Here is a 10,600-nt window from a genome sequence, read left to right as displayed (position 1 = left end):
TTACAGAAGGACAGAGCAAACTAATCTGCAATGTTGTGTAACTAAAAGAAGCACTACTTCAGTAGTTCAGTTAATACATATGCCATTAATAATATTTGGTAGAAATCAGGCTTTATTGCTTTTATAGTGAGAAATGAAAATAATAAAAAAACCCAACAAAAACCCAAAACAAGCAGATAAATAGGTAGTAAGAAAAACTTTCAAAATAAAAATTAATGGAGTGGAGTCCAAATAGCTCTGCAGCAGTTTCCTCTGCTCTCCCAGGAAGTAGTTATATTTATCACTTAAATATTACTCATCCAATGTAATTACGGCGTAAGGGCAAAGTTACAAGAGACTAAACAAGGAATTATGTTGCAAAGGCATACTGTCAAACATAAAAATGACATCCATATTAACTGTTTTTAAAAAACACACACATAAATATTTACTAAATAAAACATGGACAATTATGGTGTTTCTTTCCACTATTAATAGTCTATTAATAGTGGAAAGAATAGACTATTACACATAATAGACTATTAATAGACTATTACCTATAACCAAATTCGTTATACGTACTTCTTGAGAAAGAAAAGTTATATCACAATGGAAATCTAAAATAATATATCCTACCTTCCAGCACAGCATGCAAGATTTGGACCCTTCAGATTGTATCAGAATATATGAGTTTCTGGAACAAATCTTCAACCGCTGTAAAGTGTCATAACTCAGCTGAGATACTCAACTTTGACAGTTTACATCAAGCAAAAATGTTTTGATTTTTTTTTTTTTAAATCAAGGTTGCACCCAAACTAAGTTATAAAAACGTAACATTTACAACTTGGAAGATGATAGGTTTTCCTACCATAACGTTCATGTGTTTGTCCTATTTTCTTTTACCTGAGTAACCTAAGTAAACAGATTACAAGGCAATTTAAACATATTAGCTAATACAAGGTTTACTTGACTTCTCGTATATAGAAATGTACTTTGACACTATTTGCAGTTTTACAAATACAAAATTAATAAGAATTTTAAAACATATTTACTGAGCAGCTATGTCTTTGATATCTGTACAGATCAACAGGTACAGTGGAATTATGTACAGAATTTATCATTTAATTTTTGAACAGCTTTTGTGCAACCTGGCTGTAATGTGCATTTAAAGAACTGCTGTCAACATCACAGATCTGTAATATTTATTGGTGCCAGAAATGGAGAGTACAGAATAGGACAACAGCTCCTAAAATAATACTGTGCTATGCAGACATCTGTACATAATTCAAATAGTGCATATTACTCAATGTCTGATGAGGAGTAGTAGTTAGCTGCTAATACAGACACGGGCATTTACAGGTATTCGGTTTGTTATAGTAAGTATGGATGAATGAACTTTTCCATATATAAACATTAAAGGAAAGGGCTTGAATTAGGAAGTTATGTAATAATTAAAGAAGGGAAGTTATGTAATAAATAATGAAACTTTCAGTTCAACTTGCAGAAGATCAGAACAGTTACAGTAGCAATGAAACCATTCAGAAGCACTGTCAAATCAAAGATAATTCAGTTTTATTTTATAATCACAGCAACTGAAAGTAAAAATCATCATGAAGAAAATTTAGTTTTTCTCTGATAGTCTTGTTAGAGTACTTCTGTGTTATTGTACCTGTCAGATGTTTCCTCCTCTTTTTGTGCTCTATTCACTCGATCACTTTTGATTTTTTTACTTATTTCAGTCCAACATAAATCCATAGACACTAAAGCACAGTGAATGTGCAATTGGCAGACCGGTGTGAGTGAAAAACCATAGGAATATAATTACTTTTATGAGGTAAGCTTGGAGTAACTTGGAGGAGAAAATTTGCGCTTCAAGTACTTGAGAATGTAAAGTGGAAGACAGCTTACAACAGTGATTGCTGACACTTTCCACAGGAAGGTCACAGTTGTGATAAAGGCAACATCTACAGAAATAAAAAAGGAAAAAAGTTATGGGAGTTGATTAACATGGAAACTGGAACTTCCATACTGCAAAGTCAATAAAACACTCTTAATTGTTTGCTTATGCAAACAAGACCATGCACAAAATTAGAAAAAAAAAAAGGCAACAAAACAACAGAAAGAGAAAGTTAACCTCAACATTTTGTTTTTGCCAACTATTTTCTTTAGATAGGAACTTCAGAGTTTCTTTATGGTCCTTACACTCTTTTGCGACACAAAATAATTTTAGGGGAAAACAGAATCTCAGTTTAAAAGCAAAGTGAGACTGTCTCATAATAAAAAGTTAAGCCAGCCTATTTTTCTACTAGCAAGAATGATTCTTACCCACTATAATACAAGTTCCCAGCCAGAAATTCTGCTACCATTTTGGATCCTTTATTCCATATATTCAGATTATTTTTCTCTGAAACAGTCACAACAACTAGACTGAATGATTCTTAATCTTAGAGATTGAATAGAGGCCAAAAATTTAAAGGGAAAACAATGCAGTGATATTGCCACAAGCTATAGTGAAAAACTATTTTTTATGACAAACATTAACAAGAATGGTGACACCCTACACTCACTACTAAAATTTTTTTACTATGTTTGCAATGGTCAGGTCATACTTAATGATCATGGAATGATCCCAGAACCCAGGTAACCTGAAGAATGGGTTTGGTTTTTTTTTTCTTTTTTCCATTATTTACAAATGTGTACAAATTTACTACTCTCTAATGCATTTTTAAAGACTTAAAAAAAAAAAATTCAAGTAAAGTTAAACTTCACCTACCTAAGAAAGCTCCAAAAGACACTCTGCCTATACCTGTTTCACAAAGAGGGAGAATGAAAATGAAAGGATAGATTTACAGAAAATACTAAAGTTATGTGAAAAAAACCGAAAAAAACAGGTTAGCTACACAGAAAGGAAACTAAAAAGATGTTAGTAGCATTAACTAGAATATTTTTTGTCTTTCACATGACAATCAGAATATTTTAAACAGCAATCAAACCAAAACATTTAGAAAATATAGACATTTTATATTGGATCACGTTTTAAGATTGTAAGTAGGTAGACAGTTTTCTTACATTTGACTTTAGGGTATAATTTACTGCACAAACAACTTGACCAGAACTGTTTTAATGTGAACGAAAATCCACTTCAGAAAATGCAGTACAGAAATGCTTTACTGATCCAACTTTATTCCTTAAGAATACTTTGTGTATTAGATTTCAATGTGTAAACTTGCTTTACAGTTTTAGGCTAAGCCTGCTTAGACATACTAAAAGCCTATGTAACATATCATAGTGACATGCCCAATAAGGTCATTGTGTGCAATTAATTTGGAAACCTAAAAACCTGATTTACTTCCACGAGTCAGAACTGTAGAGCAGTATAAAATATTTTTGTCCTTCTATGCCCTGTCATACTTATGTTATCAGTTCTTGGTGAGAACTGACTCTTGCTTATACGTAGCATCATTGCATGTTCGTTTGTGAAACAGTTTCTAAGTCCCTGCAGTTTTTACACATCTGTGAACACCACCTAAAGGTGCTTCTCACTGAACACCACCTACAATGGATGGAAGGACTGTCTGCCATCAATACTAAAGACTTACAAAGGTGAAGCAGCAAGTTCTGCTTTACTGAGTTCCTGTAAGTTTGGACTAAAGAGCCAGTACCTGTATCTGTTCTTGCTTGTTCCTTTCATTTGTGATCTGGCTGTGGAGATTCAGGAATCAACCCCAAAATCTCTATTAAACAGCCTGTGCATCAGCATCAGAGAAAGGAAAAAGGTACTCTGGCAAACCTGAAATAATGTACAATACAAGTGCCAAGCCCAGCAGGGTTTATTTCTTCATTAAAATTTGACCCCTGGGAGATCTGGGAAGTAACAGAACACCTGGGACAGGCAGTGGAGCATTTACTGATTGAAAGAAATAATTATGTAATGTAAATACACTACCCTAGTGTTGAACACTCGGGACACGAGAGTGTGAAAGCAGAACTACGAAACTCCTAGAAACTACCATGTAACATTTAATTCTGCTATGAGAAGTGACAACTGAAGAAGGGCAACTCCTTACTCATCAGCTCCTGGAAAACAGAGAGAGAAGGAGCTGGATTCTACCCCTTGTGAGGTATAATCAAAATTGTTCTACATATATTTCTGTAAAAAGTTACATTTGTAAAATCACAATAAGACTGAGATGGTTGTTTTTACTGAAGGATAATTTGATATAAAAATAAATATGTATTATTTTGATGCTCAGATCCTTGACTGCTAAGATTTGCAGTTAAAATATGTTCTTTCATGTTGTGAACTATGACCTATTGGAACCTTAAGATACAGTATGGCATACTGCAATTTAAAGCAAAGCAAGCTTAATATAAGCTTAATATAATTATGTAACAATGATTCTTAATATCTATCCTAACAGACTTCTGCCTCACACTCTAGCAATACTTCAGCTCTTTTAAGCTTGTGGGTTAGATCTAACGAGGTCCACTTGGTCTGGCATACAAAGTAATTCACCAACTAAGTGAAAGACCCTGATTTTTTAAAATCATATCAATTTCAATAGTGCAAATCTCAAAGCCAATTTGAGTAATGCAGTTGGGACTGTCAAGATTAGATCAAGGATGGGAAAAGCTTGCGTGGTTTGAGTGAAGTTTATCATCTAGAATAAAACATACTAACAGGAATAAAGATTGTCAAACTGTAGGAGAAAAGGATAAGAGCATATTTTAACGCAACATTAATTAAGGCTAATTTCAACTCAGATTTCTTATGGAGAAAGCTGTATTTCACAAAGCATAACATCACCTCTTCTTAATAAAAAAAAAGGAAAAATATTCAAAATATAAAGCACAGTTCTTTGCTAAAATACTTTTACTATCACTCACCAAAGTATTCATTTAGAAACGCAAGAGAGGCCACATAGCAGCCAAGACTGAGGAATTCAGCCACCACCATTAACCAGTGCCATGTTCGTATGGTCAGTGCAACCATCAAGAGCTCAGTGAAGATTAGGGCAGTGAAGGAAATGGCAACAACATGTACAAATTCAGACTCAAAAAGCAGCAGGGCTCCATACATCAGAATACCACCTAGGAAAGGCACATAAAGTTAACAATACACCGAGCAATGAAATTTCAAGTGTACTAGTTTTTACAACTGCACACTGAACATCTGATTATGAAAACTTGCCCAGTAATTTTTTCTTATAAGGTAACAACATTGATCTTTCTAAAAGAACAGAAATGATATTTACTGCACTTTGTGCATGTGAAATAAAACAACCAAAGTAAAGCTGTAAAGAAATAAAACTATTAGAAAATTAAACGCCTTTTAATGCAATATATCTGATGAACTGTTAATTAGCCTCATTTTGTCAAGTGCTACAAATAAATGAGATATTGTTGAAAGAGTAATTACTTTTAACTGATTACATAATTCAGATTTCTTCAACAGGTACTTCTGTCATTCCATGAAAGAAAACTACTGTGTAAATATATGCAATGTGATAAGCACTCATTAAAATTTTTCTGGATTAGCATTTAATTAAAAGCATGTCCTTTTTAGGCGACATGCATCAATAAAAATACCAATCCACACATGTTTTGAATAGGCCTGGCACACTGCAGGAATATCGATTTACGAGATAAACAGAAAGCAATACATATAACTGCTGATGAAATGTTAAGCTTTGGGAACTCAACCTGCAGCTGAAAAACAATATTGCTAATAACAGACAAAAAATTCTCAGTTCAGTAAAATTAAGACTCTCTCCTACCTTGGTAAATACTGATTAAAACCCAGATGAGGAAGGTCTTAAATGACAAAGATCTTCCCTAAGGGAAACAAGTGAGAGGAGAGTTAAACACAACTTTAAAAAAAAAAAATCTACTCAGTTCATATGTTTTTAGTAGTTAATCACTAGAGAGGCATTTTACAAGTAAAATAAGCAATCTCTGAAGTGATATAGGCTAAAAAGCTTCTACTTGTTTTTATGATTCTTCATTGCAAATTTGTATAGAAATTGCACAAAGTCTAAATTTGGGGGTAGGACAGTTAATGCCTTAAACAGCAAAGATACTTTACCTTGCAATGCTCTGGCTAGTTTTCAGAGGGACAATACAGTAAAATTAGTTTGGTTTTTTTTTATTTAAAATATTTCTATGACTGTTTTGTAAAATGTAGTCTTCAAGAAAAATAGCATTGTGTACCTACTGATTTAAACCTCAAGCAAAACTGTAGTTACTAGTCACTTCTAAATGTTTGATAAACTGTCTATTTGCATTCATAGAATAAACATATGACTATTATCAGTTTTCAGCAAGTAATATTACCAAATACATTTTAAATCTTGTGATTGTGAATGTTACAGATTGGAACATACGCATAAACCAAAGAATAAATGCTGTACATGTGCATATGACTTGCATTCTGTGAAGGTACTGATTAAATATGTTAGAATTGCTGAGTTGAAAGGATACACATTTAAAAAGATAAAAAGGGAAACAAAGCTGCCATTTTGGCACAAAAGAAGTGATCACTCTGCAACAGGGACGAATCAGCACTTTTCAAGGAAATGTGCTTCTGCTGTAGAAAATGATGAATTAACTCTATTACTTCAGTATAGGCTAAAACATGTTCTTGAATAGAGTTCATGGCAAGGTACTGAAGACATTTTCATAATTCTGTATACAGTCTAAAATGTTGGTGACAGACTGAACACATGGGAAAAAATTCTCATACAAGCACAAAGAAACATTAGATTTTTTTCCTTCTGTGAGTGCCTACTCATTTTCCTTTGAGTACTGGACACTGCCTCAACCTTCGACCATAGTTCCCAATTAGCGAGATCTGTGAAATAAGAATGAGCTTGAGTTTTGGTTCACCTTTATGGAACTAGAAGGTGTTAAGTCACTCCTGAGCCTCTAGGGAATACTGCACAACAGGCTGTGAATCATTTTCAGATGAATGCAGGGAGCCCTTTTACTTGTACTTCCTTTCAAATTTTCATCAGCTTTTCTAGCTATAACTCCATAGGAGCCACAGTAACAGTAATACTGAATCAGCGTGTCCTCCAGGGTATGTTGCCACACCTGCCTCTCTGAACCTTGTTAATTTTCTCCTCTTCTTGCACCAGAGCAAAAGCCCGTCAACGACTTTGTGCCAATGTATCTTACTCTCTTAAAAATCTAAAAAGCATTTTAATCACTAGCATATCCCAGAAAAGAAACCAATTCCTAGGACTACAATTATAGTCCATGTCAACACGTGTTTGAATAACACTAGCTGAATAGTATTGGTAAAGATTTGCATTTAGAGTCCATAATTTGAAAAATGATGCGCAGAAATATGTAGGCTTCATAGTGTCATGACTAAGGCAGCATGATCATAAATTGTTGTAATAAACACTCACAATAAGATTACCTTGTAATAGTGAAGTCAAATGTAGCACATAAATAACTTGTACTACTCATCCATAATCATTCACTGATCATCATCTGCCCCACACAATGCACTGAACTGTACTCTCTAGTTTCTCCACATTCTCTTTTTTTTTTTCTTCTGAAGAGAAATATTTGGGTTCTACTTATTTAATATTCATAAAGGTGCAACATAAGCTGGGAAAGCCAGTGATTCAGCATCTCCAAGAACTGTCATTTAAGCCTAAACAAAAAACTTAGCCTGTATTCATCTACCCATCCTGGGCAGTTTCTGAGTACAGGTTAACTTCTATCTTTGGAAGTAAGATGCTTCCAAGAACCATCAACAGGTTTCCACAGGCAAGCTGACTGCTGCCTTTAGCAGGTGTAACGCCATGCTTTTTGAGATTAATCATAGGCTGAAATCTCACAAAGAAACTTTAAAGATTCTGAAGAGCAGAAAGAATCAAGATCTCCAGAAGATAAGAAAGAATCCTCCCAGGCTAACATAGCTAATTTAGTACAATTAAAAAGACAAAGACCCTGTAAAGTTTGGACCTTCTTTGACTACAGTCTACTTTTGAGCTTTTAGACACATCTTCAAAGAATCTACTATCCCTAAAAAGACTATCTGCTTCTGCCTTGCATCATAACTTTTCTAGCTGACAGTTTAAAGTGGACCAGAAGTACTTTTGAAAAAACTTACGAAAACAGAATCTTGAGGTATGTTTCACTTTTGCAGGTAAAGAAATTATACACTTTCATTGTTTGCAGGTATGTGCAAACACACAGAAAGTGGTATCTACAGATGAGATGATGGAACAGGCTCCCCAGGGAAGTGGTCATGGCTCCAAAGCCTGTCAGAGTTCAAGGAGTGTCTGGATGGTGCTCTTAGTCAAATGGTTTAGTTTTAGGTAATCCTGTAAAGAGCAGGGAGTTGGACTTGATGATCCCTATGGGTCCCTTCCAACTAGAGATACTCTATGATTCATTTAAGAGATATCAGTTATCAGTATTTTTTATTTATAGAAAGTCAGCTTCTGGAAAGGTTAGTAGTAATTTCAGGGGGTTAGGGGAAAAAAAAAAATCTATAAATTAATCTACCACTTAAAAAGGAAAAAGGAGCTTTGAAAAAGTAAGCATAAATAACTCCAGATCAGAGATCTTGGGGCCAGACTGAAAGCAACTTTTACATCAACACATCTTCATGTTTGAATTACTTCAGTCCAACCATCATTGACTTAACAAATGTATTAATAAAACTAAGTGGAACATTTGGTACCATGGATTATTTTCATAGTACAAAAGTCTGCATTACATTAGTTTTGCATCTGCCTTGCATGGAATACCTTAAGAAAATGATTGTAAGAATTCCCAGTTTTGCATGCTGGAGATTTCAGCATTTGTTCATATCTGATCACTGAGGACATTCATACCTTTGTGAGATCCTTATAAAGTTCTGGATATAGTAATGCCATTTCTGGCTTCACATCCTGATCCAATACAAGAGAGAAGACTGGAAACATAGTATATATGGTTGCATACCTAGGTGAAAGGAAAGCACATAAATTGATGCTTTTGTATGATACGATTTTAAACTCATCTACTGAGTTCAATTATTCTTTTTATGTAAGCAGAATTAAACTGGTTCTTCTACCCAGTACTGAGGCAGTTTACCAATACAGCTTTACACATGCAACCTGCTCTTGTGCTTCTGAGACCTGCCAGTTATGAGAAGTTACAGAGCTTTTATACATTCAAAACCAGTAAATACAGTTCTTTCTTCTATATACGTCACCCAAGCTTATCACCTGTTACCCTACTCCCTGTGCATTTGCACTTCGGACAACCAGTTCAAAGACCTGACATTTAAATTCATCCACAGATGATGGCATGAAACCTGAGCAAAAAACAAGCACTATATTCTGGACATCATGGTATAGGCAGGTGGATGAACAAAAGTCCTAACAGTTCTGTGAGTGGCTTTGGATTTCAGTGTGCACATGCCAGATAGTATACTTTAGTATGTACCTTCCTAGAACCTAGCACAACTATTTACAAACATTTTGGAGAGGTCTACTGCTTGCCTCTGCAGAGTCTGGTATAATCAGACCTTGATTAAACTATGATTTAAGTTACGATTGATTTAAGTTGTTATTGTTTACAAGGAGTATAAAAAGAAGCTCTTAGGACAGAAGGGACAAAGAGCAGGCACAAACACAAATATATGCATATCCCTCAGCTGTATGACTTGGGAAACTGTATTACTAAAGCAGCTTCTGCAACAAGACCACGGTGCTCCTAATCCTGCATACATTCACTTGAATGGAAATCTATGTGGCAGACTTGGGTAGTGCACTCTCAAAGGGAATTTCATAGTCAGTAGCTTCAGCTCCATTTTTAACAGAAAAATCTGTGATTCTCACTGAGGCTTGTATGGCAATTTGTGTAACAGCTGAAACTGGTCTGGGAGATTTCCTCTATTGTTTTCGCCCTGTACGTGCAAAAGGTTATATGGTATCTTCTTCTAAGGCTATGCAGATCCCTCTCTTCAGAGAGCTGGTAATGAGGCTTCCCCCTTCATAGAGTGCATATTCAATCTAGTTTGGCTTTTCTTTGTAGACTCGTTCCAGGTTTTGGTAGCGTACTAATGATAAGTGTGTGAAAAATGTGGCAGACACCAGCTACATGATGTTTTTTAACAAGTTAGTTCGCTGTATTTATTACCAGATATTGTAACTGTTGGTTTTGACTTACCCTACCATTAGGAATCCTTGGTACAAGGGAACAGATGCAAAATAGAAGACTGATGAAAATACAGCCTACAAAAAGCAGATAATTACATACGTTTAATATAATTCTATATGCAAAACATTACAATAAAGAAAAAATAACAATACTGGTTGATTAAGATTTTATGACTTTTCAAAGACAGACAGTGTTTTTAACTATTCAGAAAGCAAAGTTGTAAATACCTGCATAGTTGAAATAATAAGGCCTCGGTGCATGACAAATTGACCAAGTGCTGCTGATCTTTTGTAACTGTTTCGACCATGTACCATCAGCAGCCTACCTATGTGTTTAAACTGTGTGATAGAAAAGTCAGCTGCTAGGGAAGCTTGTTTTCCCTCCTAGAACAAAACAAAAATATTCCAAATATGAAACCCAGTGTAAAAGATGTGTTTCAAATTTCAAAATTATG

At 34.7% G+C, this 10,600-nt stretch overlaps 1 protein-coding gene across 2 annotated transcripts in view; it reads right to left on the bottom strand.

Annotated features, from left to right (window-relative positions):
- Nucleotides 1–1,650: 1,650 nt before the first annotated feature.
- Nucleotides 1,651–10,600, bottom strand: part of ATP9B (ATPase phospholipid transporting 9B (putative)) — a gene marked incomplete at its 5' end in the record, with an annotated part of 168,300 nt that continues 159,350 nt past the window's right edge. The window contains 7 exons of one of the 2 annotated variants that reach the window (XM_081996377.1): nucleotides 1,651–1,943; nucleotides 2,753–2,785; nucleotides 4,867–5,070; nucleotides 5,757–5,814; nucleotides 8,835–8,943; nucleotides 10,156–10,220; nucleotides 10,374–10,529. In XM_081996377.1, the coding sequence (XP_081852503.1) occupies nucleotides 1,807–1,943; nucleotides 2,753–2,785; nucleotides 4,867–5,070; nucleotides 5,757–5,814; nucleotides 8,835–8,943; nucleotides 10,156–10,220; nucleotides 10,374–10,529 (762 nt within the window). In that variant the 3' untranslated portion in view covers nucleotides 1,651–1,806. The remainder of the gene's footprint in view (nucleotides 1,944–2,752; nucleotides 2,786–4,866; nucleotides 5,071–5,756; nucleotides 5,815–8,834; nucleotides 8,944–10,155; nucleotides 10,221–10,373; nucleotides 10,530–10,600) is intronic. The other variant, XM_081996378.1, reaches the window with a different exon arrangement.

This window comes from Phaethon aethereus, assembly GCF_964289735.1.
Source record: "Phaethon aethereus genome assembly, chromosome: 2".
NCBI lineage: Eukaryota > Metazoa > Chordata > Aves > Phaethontiformes > Phaethontidae > Phaethon > Phaethon aethereus.
The sequence above is the reverse complement of the archived record's forward strand: the minus strand, read 5'-3'. Positions and strand labels throughout refer to the sequence as shown.